This window comes from Perca fluviatilis, chromosome 21 (assembly GCF_010015445.1).
Source record: "Perca fluviatilis chromosome 21, GENO_Pfluv_1.0, whole genome shotgun sequence".
Taxonomy (NCBI): domain Eukaryota; kingdom Metazoa; phylum Chordata; class Actinopteri; order Perciformes; family Percidae; genus Perca; species Perca fluviatilis.
Window position 1 is genome coordinate 17,022,598 of NC_053132.1, and position 26,166 is coordinate 17,048,763.

The 26,166-nt window shown below is 42.0% G+C and overlaps 4 protein-coding genes and 1 long non-coding RNA gene across 7 annotated transcripts in view; 2 read left to right on the top strand and 3 right to left on the bottom strand.

Moving 5' to 3' along the window:
• Nucleotides 1–67: 67 nt before the first annotated feature.
• si:dkey-197c15.6 (putative nuclease HARBI1) lies at nt 68–2,376 on the bottom strand. Its single transcript, XM_039788311.1, has 2 exons — nt 1,410–2,376; nt 68–791 (listed from the first exon to the last, which is right to left on the bottom strand). The coding sequence occupies exons 1-2, from the start codon at nt 2,092–2,094 to the stop codon at nt 361–363; spliced, it is 1,116 nt and encodes a 371-aa protein (XP_039644245.1). The 5' UTR covers nt 2,095–2,376; the 3' UTR covers nt 68–360.
• Nucleotides 2,377–2,512: 136 nt separating this feature from the next.
• LOC120551126 (phosphatidylinositol glycan anchor biosynthesis, class P) lies at nt 2,513–10,460 on the bottom strand. 3 transcript variants are annotated; one of them, XM_039788314.1, is made up of 5 exons: nt 10,414–10,460; nt 4,792–4,876; nt 3,838–3,910; nt 3,571–3,689; nt 2,513–2,967 (listed from the first exon to the last, which is right to left on the bottom strand). In XM_039788314.1, exons 2-5 carry the CDS (start codon nt 4,871–4,873, stop codon nt 2,852–2,854), a joined length of 390 nt encoding a protein of 129 aa, XP_039644248.1. In that variant the 5' UTR covers nt 4,874–4,876; nt 10,414–10,460; the 3' UTR covers nt 2,513–2,851. The 3 variants fall into 3 exon arrangements, with proteins under 3 accessions (XP_039644248.1, XP_039644249.1, XP_039644247.1); XM_039788315.1 differs by lacking the exon at nt 10,414–10,460 and adding an exon at nt 5,275–5,293; XM_039788313.1 differs by lacking the exon at nt 10,414–10,460 and adding an exon at nt 5,115–5,268.
• rexo4 (REX4 homolog, 3'-5' exonuclease) lies at nt 5,476–8,776 on the top strand. Its single transcript, XM_039788310.1, has 8 exons — nt 5,476–6,002; nt 6,093–6,436; nt 6,524–6,670; nt 7,110–7,303; nt 7,429–7,517; nt 7,608–7,682; nt 7,784–7,858; nt 8,099–8,776. Exons 1-8 carry the CDS (start codon nt 5,778–5,780, stop codon nt 8,249–8,251), a joined length of 1,302 nt encoding a protein of 433 aa, XP_039644244.1. The 5' UTR covers nt 5,476–5,777; the 3' UTR covers nt 8,252–8,776.
• Nucleotides 10,461–11,576: 1,116 nt separating the features above from the next.
• Nucleotides 11,577–21,588, bottom strand: LOC120551130. Its single transcript, XR_005637830.1, has 4 exons — nt 21,456–21,588; nt 15,172–15,287; nt 14,010–14,999; nt 11,577–12,794 (listed from the first exon to the last, which is right to left on the bottom strand). It is a non-coding gene; the product is annotated as an uncharacterized LOC120551130 (long non-coding RNA).
• Nucleotides 21,589–23,547: 1,959 nt separating this feature from the next.
• kcnc3b (potassium voltage-gated channel, Shaw-related subfamily, member 3b) overlaps nt 23,548–26,166 on the top strand; it is a 31,754-nt gene continuing 29,135 nt past the window's right edge. Inside the window, 1 exon segment of the mRNA XM_039788306.1 lies at nt 23,548–24,168. Coding sequence (XP_039644240.1) covers nt 23,548–24,168 — 621 coding nt within the window.

The following is a 26,166-nucleotide window of genomic DNA, read 5'->3' on the forward strand; positions in this document are numbered from 1 at the left end:
TAAAGTGTAATATTTTATTATTATTATTATTATTATTATGTGAGGGAAACACTCCAGATGACAGAAGAATGTTTTCAAATTACATTTATTAACAATAAGAACTGTAGGTAGAAAAGAAAAAATGTGTATTTGTTTAAGAAATAAAATATTTTGTATGAACAAAAATACCTGAATGTGTTTTTACAAAGTCTGCAAACGAGATGAAAAACCCAGGATGCTGCCACATTTACAAATGAGTGTCAAACTGACAGAACAGCAACAAACACATCTAAATAATAAGATGGGTTTTAGTCCAACATTTGTCTATAATGTACATTGACTATCTGTTGCTTCCTAGCGCAGAACTTAGACCAACTCTGCTTACACATCCTCTTCGGTGATGCCTATACTCGGTGGGTCCTTGCTACTGGGGGCAATAGAGAAGATACTATTGATGAGTTCCTGTCTGGCTTTTATGGCCTCTGGGTTGATCTCGTCTGGCACTGCACGCTGCTTGCCTGGATGCAGGGGCTCAATTTTACCAGCTACAGGCGGGGGAGGGACCGAGAACTTCTTAGCAATGTTGTGCAGGACACTGCACGTCTTGATAATGTTGGACTTCTTGTCCAAAGAGCCTTCTTGTGCAAAACCAAGTTGCATCAGGCACCGGAAACGCCTCTTCATGGAGCCAAGCGTTGTCCGCATGACGTTGTGGATCCTCATGTGGGCGTCATTGAAGCGGATCTCAATGTCATTAGCAGGTTCTGACACGGGAGTCAAGACATGTTTACTTAAGTGGTAACCTTTCCCACCTTTGAAGGAAGACAGGAGAGAATGGGATTAATACAAACTAAGCATGTAGTATGTATTGTGGAACTTACAAACCAGTCTTGCAGTGTCCAGTCTGCAAGGAATTCATTACACAAAGCTGAGAAACTGTAAACCTGCTCTAAAGAAATTGCATGATTAAAACAGAAGTTGTGTGCTTTTACTGACAACATAAGGCAGTCGTGTTTAAAACTAAAAGGATTGTTCACATTCAAATTAACATATAGAAGTGATTCTGATAACACTGCATTGCATGAACTGTTACAAAATGCTAGTGGCAATGTATCAGCTCTGGAGGAAGCTAGTAAGTGGACCTTGATATTAGATCTTTTTAAGTTCAAAATTGAGATGTATACTTTAAAAAAAAAAAAAAAATTGTTGGTGGCATAACGTCATAAGATACAAAGCAAAATAGCTGTGTTTAATGTACTTGATTTTTCTGTGTGAATTGACAAGGCAGTACAGGTGTGTGTGCTAGTTATACCGTGAAATGTAGTAATGAAATAGTCTTTAAAGTGTCAAGGCAGAATAGCAATTATAACATCAAAACAGGATGTCACCAGTCATGTTTTCCCATTTTTTTGTGTGTGTGTATATCTTACCAATAAGCCAATAGGGGCCGTGCAGGTCCTCCTCCATTTCCCTTCCTTTGAACGACGACTCCCACATTTCCTGCTCAATAGTGCTGCCCACACAACATTTCTCAACACTCAGTATGTTTCCGTCGGAGTCGCATATGATCTGGCTCACCACAGACGTGTAACCGAAGGTGTTGACAAAAGACCTGAAAGAGTCCTTCTCGTATGGAGAAGCTCGGATCTTGAAGTGAGCAGGAGCCAGGACGCCCAGCACCTTAGGGATCCCGCATAACTTCTCAATCCTGAGGGCGACATTGGCTCTGGCTTCCCGGATTTGGGGGAATGAGATGAACGTCTCGCACATCCCCGCGATGATCCTGGAGACGTCGGAAATGATCACGAGGCATTCCGTCTGGCTCTGCCCGAATCGCTGTGCGATGTCGGCGGAGAAAACTCCGTGTGCGTAATAGTTCAGCGCCACCATGACCGTCGCATCCACGGGCAGCGCGGGTCTCTTCAGAGCGACGCTCTTCATGCGGACGCGGACAGTGTCTGTGATGAAAGCGATGCAGGCTCTGGTGAGGTGAAACATCTTGAACAAAGCTTCGTCGTCGAACTCGTCGAAACAGCTCGGAGCCGCACAGTCCGCTTCTTCGTGTCCGAGGAGCTCCTCTTGGACAGCGAGCCACACCGGCAGAGCGAAGGCCATTCGTTTACTGTTACTGCAGCAGTGCGTTTAAATAAATACACGTGCAACTCTGGCAGAAAAGTTCCAACAAAAGGTTACAGGATAATTGATAAACCGTAGCAAACTGTATCATGCAGAACCATGGAAGCACGGTCTTCTTCTTCTTGTTGTTGTTGTTGAGGCGGCCTGCAAACCTGTTCTTTATCGCCACCCAGTGGACAGGAATGGTTTTTGCACAGATAGAACAGACTTCTGGTTAGGAAGCAGTGCTGATTTCCCCTCAGTAAAATTAAATGATATTCTTCAGATTACGAAGTGGGAACCCTATACTGTAGACAATGTATACTATCTCTATAAAGTGAGTTACCTGTGAGGGAAGTGAAAAAGAGGGAGGGCAGGTACCACACTATAATAAATAATAAAACACATACTTGGGTCCTTAATTGTAGGTCAGTGTTGCAAGTTGTGATTTAGACCAATCAGATGAATGTATTTTATAATAAAATCTGAACTAGTGGTATGCAGGTTAATTGAGGTTATTTGGTTAATTTGTCTGTATCCCATCAAATTCAACATATTACTGTTATTAACACACAAAGCACAACATTGTGTGTGTAAAAGTTAATTCTTTTGAGTGCATCTTCACCCCATGTTGCATTGTTCCTGGATAAATAAATAGAATCCTTCCTTTATAAACAAAAGATAAACAGTTACACCATAATAAATCCCCTGCAGCTTCACTTCTACTCTGCATCCATCTAAAATCAGTTCCTGTTTGTTATAGCTTGGGTGACAAATAGAACATTTTGTTGACTTCACTGATGGAAACATCTTTCAGTCTGGGTATTCCCCCCTTGCGGCACTCTGTTGTCCTCTGGCCTTGAGCATACACATCTGTGACAGAAAGTAAATATTTAAGGGCGTTAGGGTTGGGAAGTTCAGAACTCCATGAGAAAATCCTCTAAACATTTGAGTGTTTTCTCATGTCATGTGACCTGATAATAGCAATTATCTACGACATTTCTTGTTTTGGTGGAACATGTACGTTCAAAGGTTGTTTTGGTCGTGCAAAAGAAAACTCAGATTGGAGAGATAGCTGTCTGGATTTACCCTGCAGAGATCTGGGGAGCAGTTAACCATAGTTCTCTTAAAGGCATACTATGTAACTTTTCTCTCTTCGGTCCCCCTACAGGTTATTGAGACAACTTGTAGGGGGACCGAAGCAGCGGGACGCGCGAGCTGTAGTTCCAATGAGACAACCTGTAGGGGGACCGAAGAGGGAAACGTTACATAGTAGGCCTTTAAAATCAACCAGAGTTTAGAACACCAACACAAAGAAAGTGGAATGTGATGGACATCCGGCTGAAAAAGAGACTTGGTATATTATAATCTCTAATTGTAGCACTAATTATTGAATAAGGGGGCCGGTAATGTTGCTACACTGGTGCATTGTCATCTAACCAGTAGGTCACAATGAGCCTATGGCAACATCCTCACCTGTGATGATGTCCACGGAGTCAAGTGGAGCCGTGTTGTTCATGTTCACTCCAAACAGCAACACCACCGTGATCACTAATGCAACCAGCAGATAGATCGGCACAGCAAGGGCCCAGTATCTGCACAACAAAGAAACATGTTTCAGGTAACGGATCATACAACTTGTAATGTGGTAATGTTTCCTGAGGTACACTGTTTTATTTATAAGTCAAGAGAGGGGACTTGGTTGTTGTTTTTTTTACAATCTGGTCAAAGGTTTCTACTCACTTTTGAGGCCAGTAAGTGAGCCCTATTGAATGAAGCCACTCCTCTGGTATATATGCCCACAGGCAAAACAGAACTGTGACAAGAATAGAGCAAAGCAAATGTCATATTGCAGTCAATGACTGACACACACACACACACACACACACACACACACACACACACACACACACACACACACACACACACACACACAGTCTTTAATAAATATACACTGAGTGTATTTTAGGAAAGATGGCCTACTTCCCACAGTATGTCACAGAAATACAGTAAATACAAATTGTTGTTATATTTGTAGCCGTTTCTGAATTGACCTCAAGCAAAACACTCTGCACAAAATGTAAAAAACATGCAACAATGGCCACAAATTAAGAGTCTTAACCTTGTTTCTTTTTAAATTCTGTTCTGATTGCAATTGTTTTAAGTTCACTGGAATGTTTTTATTTTTTTATTTATTTATTTAACAGGGACAATACTCATTAATCAACAGCAAAGCAACTGTAAATGAGCCAGATTTAGCCCAGCAGGCTAATTTTCATCAGTTGTCCCTGGCCAGTTTGAAAATGGCAACCTAAAATAAATTAAATACAATAAAATGACAATACAATCAACACATAAAAGCAACATACACAGACCAACATTAAAAAAAACAAAAACCATGCAGAACAACAAGTAACAAACACAACACATCATCATAAAACAAGCAACATGACAAAACGAATCTGCAGGCAGGCAGCAAAAGTCAACAAGCAGTCTAATGTGCACATATCTGGTTATCAATAAGCCAGTTCTTCAGCTAATCAGTAAAAGAACGATAAGTAGTTTGAATTGTATGTGTACATGGAAATGTAAAAAATGCCATTCAATTCACTTATGTGAATGTCTCTGTTGGATTTTCCATTTTAATTGGACATGTTTAACGCTTTAATATTGGAGGAGTGAAATGACCATACTTACAGAAGCCAAACTGTGAGCCGAGGAAAAGGACAAACCCATAAATGGCCCTCTCAGGCAGAGGAGAGGGAGAGTTTGCCACCATTGTCTGAACCCACAACAAAACAGAGAAAGGTACGATGAACAAGTGTGACAATTCAAAGACTATTATATATATTTATATAAAGCTTCAGTCCCAAAGTTAGCTGGAGTTACAACTTATAAACACGTATATTTTTGGTTTATCTAGCTAACAGCTAACATTAGTAACTTTAGCTAGCTAATGTTAGTAGCCCGAGAACATCTCTCTGAGCATGTTCCTGAGTCTGAGAGCTTTGGTTATTTACCAAGATGTCCTCGACAAATACGTCACCAAGTATTTATCCAAAATGTGACAAAAGTAAAAACAACAACCCGTTAAAATCAAAATTTCAATCGAAACCGTTTTTGGTTTTTACTCCAATTTGTTCGTGCTGTCAAACATCGTCGATCAATTATTATGCCTACCTACATTTGGTCCCATATGATTTTCGGTCCGATGTGAAACGTTTGACACAAAACGAGTTTCCGCATTTGGAATAAGAAGCAAAAAGAAAAGCAATTTTTTTTTACGTATTAACATATACATTGGAGTTAATTTTAGTTGAATACTGCACCATAGTCGTTGATATTGTTTAGCTTAGTAACTTTTTGTAACGATTTGTTTTATTGTTTTCACCAGACACATTTGGCTGCTGCACATCTCGGAAATACACATTTCAGCATGGCTTTGCAGCACCTGAAGATTACTGATCAATTTTCTCAGCAGTCAAGAAAAATATCCTAACAATTAATCTGCGTCGGTGCGACCACACGGTAAACTTACTTATTTGTTGGTGAGAAGGCGTAACTGTTCCGTTTTTAACGTTACCAGGTAACCAAGTGTCGAAGCTCTGACGGTCCAGCGTGGCTGAGTACGGTTAGCAGACTTCAACCAAATACTGCAAAATATTTCACCGAAAGTGGCCATAATGTCAAAGGTGAAGGCAAAGAAAAATGACTTTACTGCTAAAACAAAACAACCCACGTCCACAGAGAAAATATGCACATCGAGAAAGAAAAGGAAACGGTGGATGGAAAAGAAGTTTAAAAAGATAAAGCCACCACCCAAGAAACAAGAAAAAGCTCGAGCTCAGCAAGCAGTGCCTCCGAAAGATAGCCTGCAGTTCTCTGCTAACTGGAAGGCATTACAAGAGGTTTGTCTTTAAAAGAGTTGTCTATCTCTGTAGCTTGTCAACATGTCACATTCAGTACAGTAGTTCAAAACCTTGCTCCTCTTTCCACAGGTGTTAAAGGCCAGTCAACCGGAGAAGCAGCAGCCTGGGACACCAAAACCTCCGAATGGTGCTCTACAAAAACAGGAGGCTAAAGAAAAATCTAAAAATATTTCCAAGAACAATGTCTCTCCCAGACGAACAATGTCTCTCCCAGACAACAAAGTGAAGCACAAAATTGTTCCTCCAAAAAAAAGTGTTGCCCCTAAGGACTCACCGGTGAACTCCGAGGTTCCAGCTGTCTCAGAGACAAAACCGTCTGCTGCTCCAAAAAGGAAAAAGGACAGTGGAAAGTCAAACGGCGAGCAAGCAGCCAAGAAAAAGAAACCTGTGGTTGAAGAGAGGAAACCTACAGAGTAAGTATACACTGAGCTAAATTGTGCTATACTGTAGGTGAAGAGGCATTGTGGCTGCTAACTTCATCCTGTTCTGTGCTGTTGCAGAGCCGACCTTTGGTTCGACGATGTAGACCCTGACGACATTGAGGCAACAGTGGGAGCAGAGGCAGCGGAGATCATGAGGAAAAAGCAGGGCATTCACAAAAATAAGGACACAGAGAGCGCCCTGGTCAAGGAGAAAGCCTTTGAGGGGTGAGTGAGGACAAAGTCAGTGTCATTTTGTAGCCACACTGCTACAAAAGAGTTCATGTCATACTGGTAAAAGTGTGATGGCTGTTAAGTTATTAACTGAGAAATCCAATCGGTTACAAGTTGCAACCTGAATGCAGCATTGCCACCAGTCTAGCTGCATTGTTGTCTGTGCCTTTTTAAAAAGGACCATTCTGCTGTTTTTGCATATTTCAGTCAGATTTTTAGTTCATAACATTGCCAGCAAAGATAAATGTGACAATATAGACACAGGAATAAAAACTGTTTTACCAGAGTCTAATTCCTTGTATGTGTATACATACTATTCCAATAAAGCTGATTCTGAACAAAAACAGAGACAACAGTTCTTCCTCAGGCAGGTTGACGTAGTAGTGACGACTGTCCTCTTTTATCTCCCTGTTTGCCATTGGCCAACTGTTAGCCTCACCAGAGCCGTGGCCATTGATTGCGAGATGGTGGGAGTCGGTCCTGATGGAGAGGACAGCATCTTGGCTCGCGTGTCCCTCGTAAACCACTTTGGGAAATGCATCTATGACAAATATGTGAAACCCACAGAGAAGGTGACAGACTACAGGACAGCTGTCAGTGGCATCCGACCAGAGGACATCAAAGAGGGTGAGTCACGGAGGTAGTTTTAATGAACAATAAACAACGATGTGAGAATCTGAAACACATAATTGCTTAAAAATATTCATGTACTGTAGGACCATAATTCATTATCCATGTTTGCCTCACTGCAGGAGAGGATTTACAGACTGTGCAGAGAGAGGTTGCTGAGATCCTGCAAGGCAGAATTGTGGTTGGACATGCCATACACAATGACCTAAAGGTAGCCTGGATGTCATATCTGACAGGGAACTACAGACATTTTCAAAATAAATGTAAGCACTTGTAAACCAAACTTAAACTCCCGTTTCAGATTTTACTCTTGGATCATCCAAAAAAGAAAATCCGGGACACTCAGAAGTACAAACCTTTTAAGAAAGCTGTTAAGGTATTTATACCACTTTAAAGTCAACATACCATGTGCCAGTGACCCAATTCTCAGAATCAGTGTTTTATTTTATGTGATTTTATTTTTTAATTGTTTTTTAGAGTGGTCGACCCTCGCTGAAACTCCTCTGTAGAGAAATACTCAACGTTAAGGTCCAACAGGGTGAACATTCATCTGTAAGTCATCAACACAAACATCTCTCAACTTATTGTTTTCAAAACTGTGACACATTAACACCAACCTCTTTAAAAAAAAAAAAAAAAAAAAATTACGTAATAATGCAATGCCTTTCATTGACATTAATAACTATTAGAAAACAAAAAATTACAAAGAATACCTATCAAAACTCAAAAAAATCAATGTAAAACAAAGCATCTCGGACTGATCTCGCCCTCTCTTCTTTCACTGTCCACCAGGTCCAAGACGCACAGGCCACCATGAGGCTCTACACAATGGTGAGAAAACAGTGGGAAGCAGAGATTAAAGCCAGTCGCAACAACAAAGACTCATCCAAGAAGAGTGTGAGAAAGCCCAAGTTTCCCAAGAACAAGAATCTCATGGGTCTATGAATTCAGAACAAATATGCAAGAGAACCGGTTGTCTCTGGATTAGAGCAGCTGTGACTGAAATGAGGTTTGGAAAGATGTCCAATGAAGTGTTATGGACAGGTGGCTCGCCAGTCAACACATTTCCAGGATGTGAAAGGCTTGATTGTTCTTGCCAAGATTCACATAAAGCCAAGAGTGTTCTGCTTGAGTATCCCAGACTGTGCCTCACACAGAGATTGCAACATCTGAGAGATCATGGAGCTTTTATTTACACTGATCCTTACAGCTATTTCCTCAAATATTCCCAGAACATAATTTCCCATCATGTTATTCCCAGGAGGCAGGTGTTCAAATCATCCATTTTCTTCTCTGGAGTGCTCATGAGAACTCAAAATCGTTTGTCCATTAGCACACTGTCTGTTATTTTAGCGTGACTGTTCCAGTGTTCTATAAATTGTTCTTTGGTTTCTCATGACCTGGTTTGTAGTAATGTTCCTGGTTGCCTTAAATGTTTTAAAAAGTAATAAAACAACTTATTTCTGTGTAGCTATATTGCAATTATTGTATATAGTTAGATGGTTAAATTTCATTTCTGTGTCATGCCAAACATTTGGTCCATCCCACAAGACACCACAAATTTATCTAGCAAACATCTTCCGGTCGCATATATAAATCATTTGGAGAAATACATGAATACAAATATATATATATATATATAATAATATATATAATATATATAAATATATATATAATACACCGGTGGTGTATAAATAAATAAAAACAAAATATATATATATATATATATACACACACACGAATCCTCATCTACAGATCATCTTGATAAAGCGTTTTTTTCCTCTTCTCCCGGGCTTTCTCAAGATAATTGGCTAATTTATATGTTTCACATGTGAACAGCTATCTCAGTCTTTGAGTATCATCCATATTTACCAAATCAATCTGATTTATATCTTACGAAACAACAAAAATCACACTGTTTACAATAAAAAGGACAGTTGAATAGGCTATATCTCCTTTTTTGGCTGTTTTTTGACTCAACATGGCAACAATTCCTTTTTAATGGCTTTATGGAGTAATACAAAGATATGCAAGATTCCTTCTGTAAAAATATTTGACTCTGATATGGCAACAAAATGAAACATGTTAGTTGAGTGTGCCTCATTTGCATTCTTAAAAATTACATTTCAGAAAACTTGTAATACCAAAAATAAGTCTTAAAGGTCCAGTGTGTAACGTGTTTAGTTGTTCACTATCAAAATCTGTGTTGCCCGTTCACAAACTTGAATATTTACCACCACCATCAATTCCAAGTATTCCTTTTGGCTTGAAATTTTACATTATGAACTGGGGTAGACGCCATAGACAGTATATAAGGTAGACGCTCCAGATTCATGCGCCATCTTGAAATACATTAGCCGGTAAGGGACATACAGGACATACTGCTTTGCCTTTCGAGTTTTCGCTGTCACATGATAAACCCACAGGTGCTGCTAATGGGTACCGTAGCTGCCCGGGCGATGTTACGAATCCCTCTATGGCCACGCCAAGACCCACCCTTCAATTTCATTTATTGGCCAGGCGTCCAGGTTTACGCAAGGTAACGTAACCCCATTTGTACAGGTCCTATCTCCTGACCAATCGGCTATCCTAACCTTAACCACTTGAGGTCAAATGCCTAACCCCAACCAATCGAGCTGCTTCGTAGGGCGGGTCTTGGTGTGGCCATAGTGGGATTTGTAATTTTGCTTCCCGGCCCCGTCAAGTTTGAAGAAGGAAACAGAGGACCACACATATTCAAAATCTAAATTTCAGGAAAAGGAGTCTTCTTCTTCGTCCAGAAAAAGAAAAAGAGACCAGCTTTTTGTAGCATGAAGGCTACCGTAGCTGTAATACGTACTTTGAACTGCGTGGTGCACAGAGTTGATTGCGATATATGATCTCAACGCTAGATGGGAGAAATTCCCACACATTGGACCTTTAATGTAGGCGATCAGTTGGGAAGTTTCATGGTGATATCTACTAGTTAAACCAATAAACCTATTCACCTGAAGTGTCTAACCTTAGTAGATCATAATAATGTCAGAATTCACTAGATAGATCAGATGATCATCTTTACCATGATAAAATAAACATGGCTATCAAACAAAATGGAATAAACCACTCACTCAGGAACAAAGGCAGAAACCTTGAGCGTCCTCAATTGAAATGCAAACTGAAAGAACTCAATGCACCTGTGCCAGCTGCCCAATTAGGCCTGCGATTAGCACAGCCGTGCCTGTGATCTCCACTTTACTTTAGAAGCATGAACTGTCTTTCTTGCTTCAAATGCTACTTTGTTATATGGTTGCATTTGGTCTCAGAAGCAAAACGTACCCTGCCCAGACTGTTTGAATATACTTTTAATATCATAAAGCATCTTAACAAAACACTCCGTCAAACAGGTTTATAATCATTATTTTAATCAAATCCAGTATTGTTTTAGACAATCTCATCCATGCCGGAATTGCTGTGGTTTCAATTTGGTGATAAGATTGTGGTGCAATAGAATTAGCAGAGATGACTCCTCACTAGAGTCCCCCCTACTGTATGTGCAGCCAAATATGTCATGTCTCCCCCTTGTGGTTAAACATTTAAAGACAAGAGGACGAGTCAGAAGAAGAAGATGAGAAGACGATACAGAGTAGATTTGATGGATTATAAAAAATGTATTGCTGAAGATAGTTGATAAAAGTTTAATTATTCTTGAATCTAGGTCATATTAACTTTCCGCTTTCTTTCAATAGAGTGTACATGTGTACGTGTTGTTATACTCAACAAAATGTCATGCTATTGTCACAACAAAGGCTCACATGTATTGCAGTTTTGTTTGTTTACAATTTGTAAGTTCACCAATGTCCCTGCCACAAACTACAGCCTCCAAAATGACCATACAGTTTAATCAAAACCTCTCTAAAACACTTTCAACAAAAACTAAATATAACTTTCATTAAGTTAGGATATATTGCAGGATGTCTGTATTAGACTGTGTAAGTTTTAGCTAGGTGTACATAATAAACTGACTGTGTGTATTATAAAAGGCTGTTCTCCATGAACAAAAGATGTAAAACCTAGATGCTCTCGAGAGATTAATCACTCATTTATTTATGACTGCAAAATACAGTTGTGGTTTAACATCTGGTTATAGAGACTAATTATAAGAATATGACTGGGCCAGGGTTCATACTGCAAAGGGATATTTTATGAATGCTGTTATTTATTATACATCTGCCAAGTGACTATTTACCAGTAAATCTGGATACAGCACACAGTAATCAAACACTACTCAAGAGAACTTAAAAAAAACATTTTATTGTGAAGACATTTCTCATCTATTGCTCCATCCTTCCTTTTGCTGCATTGCTGAGCTCAAAACATCACTTATTATGATTTTATGGCCAATAGAGTCTGTGTCAAATCTGCAGAACACCCCAAAAATCCTGTTTAATCAATGTTAAACACACAGTGTACACAGTACTGTAGTCATAAAACTATGGTATGGTGGTTTTGGTTACATTTTCATAATAATTCAATTTTATTTATAGTGTCAAATCCTAACAGAATACACACTATAATGTACAGAGACCCAACAATTCCCCCAAGAGCAATTACACTATTATAATACAATGGATTATTTATGTCTTTTAATTCTTAAATTAGTCAGGTAATTAATACTGCTCAATAGTGCATAACACAATGAAGCTGTAGAGTCTCTTTGTATTGTCCTCATAATAACTGTAGTGCTGGAAATACATGGTAATAGGACTGCATTTAACAAATGTCATGATGGGTTTGGAGGCATTACTGCAAACATGGCATTTGATTCATAATTCAATAGCTCACAGTTTTCCATTCTACTTCACATTGTCTCAAGTGATTACAATCAATATTAACATTTGTTGTGCAGTCTGTGTTTTTTTTTTAACATGCAGCAATCAGCAGTTTGATTTGTCCGTCTTGTACCAAAATCTATTTTATATCCCCGACCTTTGCAACCAGCATCCAGTGAGCGTAAAAAAACATGTTACAGACCTGAAGATCATGTGAAGTTGTTTTTTCTAAGCACGGGAAGCACATAGTTAGTGGACACTGTTAACTGTAAACTTTCAGTTTAGTGATGGACAAGATCAATAAGGATTATTGAACCACCGGTTTCTCATTGTCAATTAGTCTTTGCATCCTCAAGGCCAGCAGTCCTTTCTGTTTAACCCAGAGTACAGTTCCCATCTGTGCAACTTTATTAAACATGGTAGATATACTGCAAAGACAGTCTATTGTAGACGATGTTTGTTGTTCCATGCAATACAATAATAATGATAAAATTTACTGGTAATAATTTTGAACCGAGAGGCTGAGGACATCCTCACAGATCTGCTTTTTCCTCCATCAGTGCTTGAGAATCTTCTCTTTAACACACAATGTCTCCTCAGGTCTGCTGCTCACTACTTCCTTATGCATGAGCTGCGACATGCTGCCGCCAAGAGTCTGACTGTGGATGTGTCTGCGTTGGCTTAGGAGGAACAAAGTTGAGCATTCAGTATTTATGCAGGTTGATGAAGAAACACTGTCAGCTACTTTCTGTAGATGACTTCTGGCTACATCTGTTCTGGTCTGGTGACCGCTTAGGGTGAATTCCCTTTTACTTTGATGCTGAGAATGTTGCCTTTGAACATGCAAATGTTGTATGTTAATTTCATTTTTAGCTGATACATGCTAGCGACTCTACTGTATGGCCGGCAATGTCGCTCAGTCGGTCGGTTGTTCCACCGCTTTGCTCCAGGCTGAAATATTTCAACAATGGGATGGATTGCAATTTTGATCCAGAGGTTCCCCGGATGATTAACACAATTAGCTTTGCCTCTAGCACCACCAGCAGGTTGACGTTATTGGTTCAGAGTGAAACCTCTTAGCAACTATTGGATGGTTGCTACCGATATTCAAGGCCCCTTGATAGTAAATTCTAATTATTAAACGACCAGTGTGTAGATTTAGTGGCATCTAGTTGTGAGGTTGCAGATTGAAACCAGCTGAATACTCCTCCCCTCACCCCTCACTTTCCAAGCGTGTAGGAGAAACTACGGCGGCCTTCAGGTAACGTAAACGCATAAAAGGCCCTCTCGACAATGAGGGCATGTTTGGTTTCTCCGTTCTGGGCTATAGAAACATGGCAGTGCAACATGTTAAGTGCTAACATGCTAAACTAAGAACGTGATCCTGGTACAGTAAATGTTACCTGCCTAACACAGCATTGTCACAGTGAGCATGCTGATATTAGCATTTAGCACCACTGAGCCTTATAAAGCTGCTAGCATGGCTGTAGACTCTTAGTCTTGTTATTGTATTACCTTTAACGTACTGGATGCTAAATTCTATAAATACTGGATAAAAAAACCTCCTACAGACTCTGCTGGAAGGGCTCTGGCTTTTTTACCAGCTTGAATTTTCTAAGAATTATGGAGTACAACACCTTTATAAATCATGTGTATGACCGATCCTGCAGGGATTTGAAGGGCCGTAAATGAACAAGGAGTGATATAGTGCAGACTAGAGTTATACATTGTTTCCTGGTGCAGAATAAAGCTCTAAACCTCACACTTAGTAGAGGTATTGGTTGGGAACCACATAAGGTGTGACTATTAGATATAGAATACACATACAGAGAAAAAGCAGCTTTAAAAATACTTTAATATTTACATATCATGAGATCATTTATAGAGTGACTTACAATGAACAGGTCTTGTTCATGGACTCCTTAGCCGGACATGTAGCTTCTGGAGGGATAAAATCTGAAGAAAAAAAAAATCCATGGACATCAGTGGAAAGAGGCTCCCATAACAGGTCAGTGATAACACAAAGTAAAAAAGAGGGGAACATTCAAGAACACAAAAGACCTCGGTAGGCTGAGTCCTTGGCAGCGGCCCAGGTTCGAAGCCTTTGCTGCATGTCACCCCATCTCTCTCCCCTTTCCTGTCTTCAAGCTATCCTGTCAATTAAAGGCCATAAAAGCCCCCCAAAAATAACACAAAAAAGGCTTAAATCTGCAATTCAGAATATCCTGAATCCAAGGCTGTTTTGGGTTCTGCATGCTTTAAAGTGCCTTTTTTTTTTGCACATTAAACTTTTCTCACTTTTCGGCATTAAACAGCTCCTTTCTCTTTTGTATGATCTACCACCACACTCTCTCTGCCAGCTGACACAACTTTTGTTTGTCAAAATTATTGAAAGATGTATGATTAACTAAGGAAATGAAGTTCTTTGAGTCATAAAGGCAGTAGCTCTGTGTTTAGCACTGTAGCCTTACAGCAGAGAGAAGCCTGGCTTTTATCTTGGTAGTTTAATTCACATGGTTTTCCTCCCATCTCAACACATGCAAGTTCAATGGCTTGTATGCGCCGTAAGCATAAGCCCTTTTGCATTTTTAAATAGTAAATTAAGCAGTTATATAATCTCATCTGCACTCATTTTAAATGCACTTTAAATAACTTGCATTTCTCCTTTACTCATCTTTGTTCTATCCGCACTTTGCTCTTACAAGAACATTTGGTGGTCAAAGGAAAATGCTACAAGCACCAAAGCAAAAGCCTTTTGGCCTTTGTTGTAATTTTTATGAGATGGCATGCACTCGACCCCGAGTTTCCTGTCAATAAGTGCATCAGCAGCATTGCTGATCATCATTGTACTTCCACTGGTGTAGCCAATGACCTATGTAGGCCTCCTGCAAAAAAAGAAAACAGTGTTAGTTTTTATGGTAATGCAGCTTGTCATGTTTGAAGACTTAAAAGAGTGAAATTTTGTACAGATAGAGAACAGCCTTCAGAGCAAACAGTGTGTGTTCCTGTTTTTCTTCTTGTTATTATTATTACTGAACATATAGACTCCACACTCACTGTCATAAAACCCTGGTCGCTCCTCTGCTACCACCTGACTGCTGTCAGCCCGAGTCAAGGAACCTGTAGACAAAATGGTGTTTGTGCGTCCGTCCAGCAGGGTGAGCATGTGTGGGCTGTGTAAATGGGGAAGGAAGAATAAGGGGAGGGGTACACAACCAATTAAACAGATGATAATACATCAACACAGCCTTTCCTCTTATAGCCCTGGTGTGTGTATTTTGTATTGTTTGTTTGTATTTTTTTTTTTTTACAGCATCATTTTACAGAAGTTCAGCAGCCATATGAGAAATTAGCCTCTGTATTCACCGGGGTCCTCCCACCCCTCTGTCTTGTTCTTTAATCCGCCCACATGTATCGTCTGAAGGAAAAAAAAAAATAGTCCAGAAGGTGACGCTCCCCCAAAGGAACACAGAGAGGGAAAGGCAAAGAGAGAGAGGTGTCTACAGGCTGCATCTCCATTGAAACATTTGCCAGGGGGAGACAGAGGAAGAGCTGAATGGTAGCTACACCCTGCGCCTGGAAGCGTAGAGACACTGTAACAAGAGCTGGCAATTTTTTTTGTGGCAATAACAAAGAGGTGGGAGTGACAGGGGCTCTGAAATCGAGGGGAATAGCATAAAAGCCAGTTTTCAGGGGGACTCCTGCTTCATATCATTCGAAAGACTCATCCAGTTGCCATCATCAGCATGACCATAAGCTAGTGTAACGTTCGGCAATAACGGTGTCAAAACGAGATTTTCAGCAACAGACGCGCGCAATCCTATTTTCATTTATTATAATCGGGAGAGAGAGAATAAAAAACAGATCAAACGCCTGCGAGAAACTGGATACTCTCTGAAACCAAACGAAAGAGCGTTCTAACAAAGAAAACTACATTTTGATTGATCTTTTAAGCTTGATGTGCGTGTTTCTGCACGCACTCGAAACGAACCTGAACCAAAAGCAAGTGAGTATTAACCGTGTCTGTGTAAATGTCTGTATTTTGGTGGCTTTATTCTGCGGCTAAACGTCTAATAACAGAGCATACATTGGCCAGCTCTAAAAGAAAGAGGGAAAAAAAGCGTCTAGCCTACATTCAACAAGTATCGTTATATCCACAATTACTGCGATTTCTTTTTCTGTAGCCTGTTTGTGTTTTGATCAATATCCGGAGGAATCAGAATGTGTGGAAAATGTTCAAATTGGATTCATAAACCTCTTTAGGCTACTGTGTTTTTATTATTATTTCTAGCTGCTATAATACGAAGAGAGCTGTACTTTGACACAGTCAGATTTGATTAAAAAAACCTTTTTATAAATCCTAACATTCCTTATTGTCCAAATGGTGGGTGTTTCCCCATCTACACCACTAGATCAGAGCAGTTTCATGCATCTGAGGGGAATGTGTGTGTGTGTGTGTGTGTGTGTGCATGCCTCTCAGCATTATTGTGTGTCTGTCTGCGTGAGCAACTGTTTCCATGTTTGTATTGCTTTGTGCATTTGTTCACTAGCATGTGCCTTCAGTGTGTGTGTGTGTGTGTGTGTGTGTGTGTGTGTGTTTGTTTGTGTCTCTCTCTGTGTGTGTGTGTGTGTGTGTGTGTGTGTGTGTGTTCGTGTGATGTGGCTAGCACCGTGGGAAGTGTCAAGGCCTGAAAATGGAGGTTTTGATAAAGGAACCATAGGAGAAGGGTAAGAGGGCTGACACACAAACACATGAGCGAAGGAGAGGAGAAGGTGGTGTGAGGAAGAGATGAGCATTGGAGCAGAACCACAGGAAGGACACTGAGATCCAGGAAGTCTATAGGGGCAGTTCAATGTCTAGACGTGGTCTTTCCCCCCCCCTAACTCCTCTTCTTCCGTCACTTTCAAGAGCATGCCTCGCTTTTTTCTGACAACTTGCTTCGGCGTGCTCATTCCCAAATGGGAACTCTCTTCCTCCATTTGCTCTCTCCCTGCTTTTCCCCCCTCCTCAATCCTGCATTATAAATCTACAGCTGGCGCTATTTTTAGATTGAGGGTAACCCAGAAAACACCCCTTCAATTTAAGCAACAAAAAAAGCCTCCCCACCCTAGAGAGTGGCATGCTGTCATTGGATGTGATTGGCAGAGTATTGATGGGGCTCAAAAGGAGGACGCTGCTGTTTAAGCAACAGGGGGGGATACATCTATTTTGAGGCTGTACTTGAACTACGCATCTGTCGTGTCCTGGGTTTGTGTGTGTTCTTGCCTCTGACCCTTCCTCTCTCCTTGGCCGTGATGGTTTCTCTCTCATCTCATGCCATCTTCAGATAACTTTCCCTCTGTCCTTCAACTAATTCGTTACCCGATCGAGCCGATTCTCCTTTTAAATTCTCTGCGTTAAAAATCCTTAACCTTGAGGCTCACCTTCCATCCTCCTCTTTGTTCCCCCGTCCTCTTATTTGATTCTGCACGTTCAAACCTAACTTCTCTCCCTCCTCCCCCTGGCTGTTGAGAGTCTAATCTGTGACTTCCCTACCCCTCCTTTATGTCTAATTGCAGGCTATAGTTCACAGATCAGGAGACATTGCAGTAATACTTTTTCCCTTGTCCCGTTTGTGTGTCTGGCCCCGTGAACCACATCATTGCTGCCGGATCATAATGGTCCTAATCATGCAGGAAGGCCAGCATCATTAATTAGCAGCAGACCGGTTTAAATGACCTAATAGAGAGTCAGGAAGGTGTGGAGGTGAAAGCTATTTGCTCCTGATGCAAATTCTCTAAGAACCAGATTTGAAATACGGAGGGATATTAGCTCAGATTTATCCTGGTACAAAAATAGAGTTCCTTCCCGACATGACACACTATCCCATGGCTTTTTTTTTTTGTTGCCTGCACTAAGTGCTGTTTCACCTACACCAATCATTGCTCCTTGAAGGTAGCATTAGTACCTTTACTTCCATCACTCCCTTCACCCTGCCTTCTCCTGTCACTAGTGAAGTCTCACCCAGTGGGCATATATATCCAAAAAATCTCAACATTTATATAGTGTGCAGAACGGATTTTAGTCATGGACAGTGGCTGAGCTTTCAGAGCTCTTACAGGCTTCATTTCTGCTGGCCTATTCCTGAAAATGGCCTTATGTATTAATCATCCCCAGCCAGCTAAAAGGAGCAAACCAGGAGCGCAGGATTCTTTTTTTCTATCATAAAAAAAAATAGGTGGCTGGAGGGGGATCACATCATAGCAAGAGCTTCTGGGGGTGGGGGTGATTGACCAATATGCCCAAGACTCCCAGGGGGGTGTTGGTGGTGCAGTTTTGTGGATTGGTCAGCCCCTGGAGATCTCCATGCTGGTGTTGCTGAGTAAAAGAGTTGCCATTTCCTTTCTGCTTGCTAAATTGATTGGCTATTTAATTCACGTTCTGGAAATTGGCCACTGGTGAGCTTTATTATGGTGAGAAATGCCTTGTTTTTTTTGTCCTCTGTCTGTGTACATTAGCTGTCTCAGAGCTACTGGCTCATGTGTGGCCTCGTTCTCAGTTTTTCTCTACATACGCATGCTGTTTTCTTTTTTTTTGGCTCCATCCATTCATGATATTCATCTCATTTTCATTCTTATTCATTTGGTTCAAACCTCTCATCACTATCCTCACACATGCATGCACCTTTTTTGGCTTCTTTTCTCCTGCCAGAAACAGAGCTATACACCATGAGGTGCAATGACAATTAGAGGGGGGAGAGGACACTATGTGGTGTGACACCGCACTAAAAGGGGAGGTGACCGCAGTGCTTTCACCGTGCTGCAATGCCTCGCTTTCTCCTGTTGGGGTCTCCTCAACACTGGGGAGTGCGAGAGAGAGGGAGAAGAGGGAGGTAAGGTAGAGATGAGGAGGAGAGGAATGAGGAAAGGAGGGAGGTGATATGGGTGGAACAGCGTGAAGCCTTGTGGTTACATCCTTTGATGAGGTAGCGGGTGGGAGAAAAAAATGGCTGCGCACCAGAAACACATACGTAATTCTTGCCATCTCTCTTTCTCTCTCTCTTTATCTCTCTCACACACACACACACACACACACACACACACACACACACACACACACACACACACACACACACACACACACACACACACACACACACACACACACACACACACACATACATTACACACTTGCCTACAAAGCCCTCCGTTTCCCCAGTGGTACATTTGCTCAGCTCAGCTGCATATATGTTTTACATCCCTACACGTGTTTTCCTTCCTTTCTCCTTTCCATTCCTCTTATTAGTATTGCAGACCATTTCCAACCCCCCCACCCCCTCCTCCTCCTCATACACCTTAACAGGCATTCAGGTGCTATCCTGAGCCACTGCAAGGTCTTTTTTTGTCTTCTCTGTCTCCTCCCCCACCCTTTTTTCCTCCTCTTTCATTTCCCCAAGATTGCTCATTCTCTGTTACCCCCATCACTCTTCTATCCTTTTCTCTCCTCTGTTCACCATCTCTCCTTCTCTATCTCCTCTCCCTATCTCCCCCTCTGTGATTGGTAAAGGTTTTTGCTTTTTCTGCCAACTGCTGGGTCTGTTTCGCATAGTCAGCACTCCTCCAAATTCCTCCCTTGCCTTCGCTCTCTGTCTCTCACTCTCACTCTCTAGCGTGTGCTCACCTCCTCCTCCCGGTTACTGCTGCTGCTACCTCAGTCAATGCATCCCATAATCCCATGCTCCCTCCCCCTCTTGCTGCAGTGTTTCTGCTAATATATATCAGCGTCAGTGCAGCCTTCGCGCACCAGCCGTGTGCACTTTCTCTTTCTCAGAGCCATTCTCTCTATCTGTCCACTGCCGAAATAATCTCCTCTCCCTAAAGGTTCATAATGGTTTAGCATAATTTCGCACTCAAAAGGCTTTTCTTAGCCTGTTTGTTGCAGCCAGGTGAGTGTGTGTATGTATCTCCCTTCCTCGCTATATTTCCCCCTGTGAGTGTGCAGTGGTGAGGCAGTAGGAGCAGGGTGGCGCAGGACATGGTGGCCAAGGCAGGAAATGCTGCAGGAGAAAGAGAGGTGGTGGTGGTGATTGTTCCTCTTCTCTGCCCCCCTTCTCTTCCCACTTCAGTTTTTAGCCTGTTTCTCATGCTTTCTCCCTTACTGCCTTCCTTATCACCTCTGCGCTTTTTTCATCTCCACTGAATCTCGACTTCCTTCCTCCATTTTATACCGTCCGTTCACCTTCTTTAGCTTCAGCCCTCCCTCCATACCTCTCCTCCTCATAATTTCCCCCCTCCGCTCTCTGCTGTTAAGTGCTGAGGCTGGCTCTTAAAGAGATGCGCTTACTTCCCCCGTTTTAAGATGAAACCCTCAAACTGCGCACATTCTCCTAAAATGCAGCTAGAAAACACCAAGATCTGTAATCTGCTAGGGTTCACAACTACTTTCACTTTAAACATTACATTTTTAAATTGAACAGTGAGTAGTTCTGAGGTAAGGTGGGGACTGCACCATATCCCAATTAACCTCCAAATTAGTTTTGAATGCATAAAAGCATACTAAAGTACATTTTATAAAATCAATAAGCTCACCACACATGGCTCAGAGGGAACAAAAAGGCATTTAACCACAGTTACAGACTTGTGGCTGTCCATGTATAAAATATTCAGCAGTTCACCAATAAGCTACAGCTGCCTATGAAGTAGAAGCAAGGGGTGCGGGGGAGTTACAAAGTGAAGCCAAAACAAAAGTCATCCAAGGGATAAAAGTTCCACAATTGAGATCACAGAAGCTGCTTCTGGAAAGTTTAGTATCCCGTTAGAGGGGAGTTTGCTCCAGAGAGAGAGAGAGAGAGAGAGAGAGAGAGAGAGAGAGAGAGAGAGAGAGAGAGAGAGAGCTGCTGTCCATGGTGCTGAAATATAATTCATTCCCACAACACAAGCGGTCCCTGCTAGAATGCCCCACAGGACAGACATGTTTTTACTCTCTGCCTGCCTGACCTCACTTCCAAATTGTTCACTTATTGCAATTTATTGCTTCCTTATTAAATTAAGTTAGTCTTAATTTCACTTATTTCTACAGTTTTTAGTTGCTAAAATGCAGACTAAACTACTTCTGCAGAATGATGCAGTACAACTCATCAGTGCAGATTTTTTTTTGTCAAGCCAGCAGATTTGATGCTCCTGCAGTAAAACATGGCAAATAATTTGGATATTTCAGGGAAAAGTAGAAATGTAAGACTTTTAGAATTTTTTGGTTCTGTGCACATACAATACATCCATTTTAGTTTTAGTCGGCTGTGCACAATACTTTCCAAACTCGGTCTGCATACCCATGCAAAAGCATTGGTCTTAGTAGACCTTACCTGAGTGTTGTCAAGTCCAGGATCATCAAAAATGAAAAAAGAGAACATTTTCGTTAAAAAAAAAAAATGACAACAACAAAAGTCTGAAAAACCAAACAAACGTAATGTAAATATAAGATCTGACAGAAAAGAGCGACACCAAACTTTTCCGTGAGCAAAAAGTTCCTTCAAAACAACAGAGTAAACGCTAATAACAAGTAAGAACGAAAGACTGCAGTGTCTACAAAGTCTGAGGGGTAAGAGGAGAGAGTTGACCCAAAGTGAAGAGAAGCTTACTTTGGGAAGGAGAAAGAATGGGACAGGAGGATGAGTGAAGCAAAAGAGGGGAGAAATGGATAAAAAGATGCATCAGAGTAAAATGCAGTGGAAAAAAAGTGGGAGGGGGGGGAGAGAAAGATCAGAAGTGAAGAAAAGAATGAGAGAGGGACACTGGATGGGAAATAAGACAGTGTTTTGAGAAGAGGAAGAGGAAGAAATGAAGCCTTGATTCTCCTCCTTCAATGAAATGTGATTCCTTAATGCGGAATATGAGAGCGAGCGAGGAAGTGAGGGAGAGAGAGTAGTAGGATGGAGAGGGGGAGGGCCAGTGAGAGCTCACAGGAGAGGAGGGGGAGAGTGGTGCATTTCTTTGAATAGGGAAAAAGGTTAACAACATAGATGTGGCGAATGTATGGGCTTTTTGTTGTTGCTGTGTGCGTGGATGGCAACGCATGACCTCGCTGGGAGGGAGAGAGAGAGCAAATAACTCTGGCTTTTTACTGCAGCAGAATTCATTCACTGTTAAAGTGCACTCTCCTTTTCAATGCTCTTCCTTTCCCCCCTACACTCTCTCTTCCTCCATTAATAGGAAAGAGACAATATTACACTAGCTGTTCACTGTAGTGAGTGTGCTGCATTCACTTTCTTTCCCCCCAAATCTCTCTCTTTCTGTCTTTTCGTTCCCATCTTCAGGTCTTTGTCTGAGCCTGCCTTGTTTTCCTGATTGTCCTGTCCTTTTCGATCCTTCCATTAAAAATCAGATTTATGGCCTCCTCCTCCCCCCCAACCTCCCTGTCTCACTCCCTTTTCTCTATCTCTACATGTCTTTACACACACACACACACACACACACACACACACACACACACACACACACACACACACACACACACACACATTGCAAAAGAGAAATGGCAGAGAGAGCATTGACATAATTGTGCCTTGCATGAATCTCAGTGCGGTCGGAGGGGGCTGCAGCAGTGTGTGTAGCACGCACATAGGCTGATTGAGGAGATCTAACATTAGTACGGACACCGCACTCTCGGGAGGCAATTAACACACACACACACACACACACACACACACTCACTCACATATGCTCATACACAAAAACAAACGCGGTGCTGCGCCACCTTATGTCAGAGAGGCATTCTTGGGGAAGGGGAGAAAAGAAGCAGGGAGATGGTTCCCCATCTTTCCTCCTCACACAGTCTTGGGCGCGAAGGCAAAGAGCAGGGTTGTTGCAGGTGGGGAGGGATGGAGGGGGGGATGCTCAAGTCTCACAGTGGCCTAATTAGGGAGAGGATTTGAATGAACACTGACATGAGCATCGACCAGATCAATTTAGAGATTGGCTGAATGACATTTCAGCGAGGGACTGAGGGATGGTAACAGTGTGGGGACCCCACATCACATCACAATAGCTAAATACATCTTGTCATCTCTGGGGTGTCAACAATCAGCCTGTGAGGATGCTTACCTACTCATGAATGTGCTTACCTGTTTTCATATGTTGCACTAATAAGTTGAAGGCATCTTTCTGCTCAGGATGCTGTTAAAAACAACTTTGTCCCCGTTCATCCCTCCCACACCCCTCACTGCACCTGCACAAGGTCGTTTTGTGCCCTTCCATCAGCTGATTATCAAGTGAATAATTGCACATACAGCTGGTATTAGCGCGTGGTTCATAATTTGTATTGCAATGTTGATAATCCACATCTATTTCTCCTTTCTGCTAAAATTCTGCCCTTTTTCTCTCCCCGCAGACTCCTCAGACTCCTCCCTCCTCCTCCCTTCGGTTTCTCTCATCCTCTCCCTCCCCCCCCGGTCCTCTATGCTCAGTTCGGTGTGTGTATCCTCTTTTAAAGGGCGCAAGGGTGGGAACAAGTCGTCCAACAAAGCATGTTACAGCGCAGACATGACTTGTCCGTCGGAAAGCGAGAAAATCGTGATAAACTGCGGGGGGGTGCGGCATGAAACCTACCGGAGCACCCTAAAAACGTTGCCCGGTACCCGCTTATCGTGGCTCACCGAGCCGGACGCTTTCACCAACTTCGACTACGACCACAAATTAGACGAGTTCTTCTTCGACCGCCACCCGTCAGTGTTTTCCTTCATCCTCAACTATTACCGCACCGGGAAGTTGCACTGTCCAAACGATGTGTGCGGTCCCCTGTTCGAAGAGGAGCTGGCTTTCTGGGGCATCGATGAGACGGACGTGGAGGCGTGTTGCTGGATGAATTACCGGCAGCACCGGGATGCGGAGGAGGCGCTGGACAGCTTCGAGAATCCAGAACCGGACGCGCCGGACGACGAACCGGCGCTGGGCGGTGCGGATGGGGACTTGAAAAGACTGTGCATGCAGGAGGACGCGAGGAAAGCGGGCTGGTGGAAAACCTGGCAGCCCCGAATATGGGCACTGTTTGAAGACCCGTATTCATCCAAATATGCCCGGGTGAGTTACCCCTGTCTCTCCTGGAGGGACCAACTTGTTTCTGTAGGCTACTGTTGCATATTCTGACTCCCGATGTCTCAGAGCACTGCTCGAGTCATCATAAGTTTTTTAAACTTTGTTTTGTTAATGTTCTGTCCACATCATTTAAATCAGTCCCTCTTCATTATCTGCAGTCTGACCGTGTGTGTCATCCCTGACAGGATAGTTTGTATTAAATGGCATGATATAGACTCACTGATATTGAATAATTAATGCTGATAGCATAAGGAAAATGGAAATTGGTATGGCAGCTATATCTATTGATGGATAGCCTACTAGTTGATATAACAACCAAGGTTTTTGTCCAACACATAACCTAACATCTTATACTTGATATAACACGTTTCAGTCGAGCTGGATTCACACTGAAAGCGGTTTTTATTGGTATAATAATTCATAGCGCCGTATTCTGCTACTTGAGCAGGTTTAATACATATCTTACTCTGAACGCGGCATCCGCTGCGCCTCCTGCATCCAAACGCCTTCATTAGGTAACATTTGTCCGTTTACGATGCACATCAATGCGCCGTATTTCATGGCAGTCTTATTTATTATAGCACCGCACTGATGACGCTCATACGACGCCGATTCGCCAGTGTTGAAGTGCATGTCTTTCCCCACATATGCCCTTGGTACTGATTCAGCCTGCTGGCTTGTTTTTTCTGCCAGTCCCCCCTGTCCCAGATGAATGCTACATGGCTTTTACGCACGGATTGTGTTGCTTTTACGCACAACTTGCTCCTAATTTGGAATACCCATTATTGTTTTCATGTAAATAGTTAATGATTTCCCTCTTAAAAGCAAACCTTAGATGGCATTTGATCATACAGGTGTAAGAGTAACAAGTGTCCCTGACTGTGTTTTTGATCCATAGTACATGAAAACAGTTACTGTGGGCTTTTTTTCTCAGACCCTCCAGTTAGAGACAAATCCAGCTGCTTGATCACAGCTGCTTTGATTTGTGTTTTAGTGATATAGTTTGATCATCCTTGTCTTGCACCCTGTCTATGCTTTTGTTGGTACTATTTTCGCTGTTATGAGGGCGTGTGAAGACTCATGGATACCGTGAATGTATGCACACTGTAGGTGCACATGCAAAATCCAGACAGCAGACACTGCAGTGGCCAGTTCACACCACCACACTGAAAATCGCTCACTGTCTGTGAAAAAAAGAGAGATTTAAAACATATATCACTGAACAATCAGCAATACATACCGTATCTACAATCACAGATAAATACAATAGCTGCACACATAGGCTCCGAGTTTCTATTTCTAAACACACCTCCTCTGGCACAAGGTATAGATCTGCATTCCTGGATTCGGTTCCCTCCAAAGGAAGGTAAAGTGTTGGGCTGTGACAGACAGATAGTCTGGTTTAGGCCATCTAATCTGCCTCTCTGGACTTGGGATCAGGCAGGAAGTGCTTCTCTAAGTGTCACTCTCATCCCAATTGGATTGATTTCTCACTATCCAACCCATCTCTACCCCTACTCCATGCAACAAAACAACTCATAGTGGGGTAGTCATTTGTTGAATGTGCTAATGTTGCATGAAAGGGAGAAAGCTTTGGGGTTTGGATTTTCTAATCACATTGTATATATGATAAGAGCAAGGCAAGAAAGATGCATGTTTATGTAAAGAAAAGTGGATTTGGTGCTGAATTCTGAATGATCATACAGCAAGAGGAGGCAGCATTTGCAGCATTGCCATACCTTGGATGCCAGCTACAGGATACCTGCTGCCTTGCAGCTAGAATGCTGTATATTATGTAATGTTCAGTTTTACACCACATCCACTGGTTACAGTGGGCAAGATCTCATGAATCATACAACAACATTCATTGAGTGTAATGGTTGCAGATAGTGGTGTTTGTGGCAGCACGTTGGGGTTATGCAGAGTACAGAGCAGGTAGTAGCTTGATTCATTTCTGCACAACACCAGCTCTATTTGTGGGTG

Bases quoted from the DNA above. Each gene is read 5' to 3' on its own strand.
- rexo4 (XM_039788310.1), top strand. From the start codon at position 5,778: ATGTCAAAGGTGAAGGCAAAGAAAAATGACTTTACTGCTAAAACAAAA. The intron at 6,437-6,523 runs GTAAGTATACAC...GTGCTGTTGCAG, and splicing joins GAAGAGAGGAAACCTACAGA to AGCCGACCTTTGGTTCGACG. The intron at 7,683-7,783 runs GTATTTATACCA...ATTGTTTTTTAG, and splicing joins CTTTTAAGAAAGCTGTTAAG to AGTGGTCGACCCTCGCTGAA.
- si:dkey-197c15.6 (XM_039788311.1), bottom strand. From the start codon at position 2,094: ATGGCCTTCGCTCTGCCGGTGTGGCTCGCTGTCCAAGAGGAGCTCCTC. The intron at 792-1,409 runs GTAAGATATACA...CTTCCTTCAAAG, and splicing joins CGGCCCCTATTGGCTTATTG to GTGGGAAAGGTTACCACTTA.
- LOC120551126 (XM_039788314.1), bottom strand. From the start codon at position 4,873: ATGGTGGCAAACTCTCCCTCTCCTCTGCCTGAGAGGGCCATTTATGGG. The intron at 3,911-4,791 runs GTAAGTATGGTC...TTCTTGTCACAG, and splicing joins CGGCTCACAGTTTGGCTTCT to TTCTGTTTTGCCTGTGGGCA. The intron at 3,690-3,837 runs GTGAGTAGAAAC...TTTGTTGTGCAG, and splicing joins CTCACTTACTGGCCTCAAAA to ATACTGGGCCCTTGCTGTGC.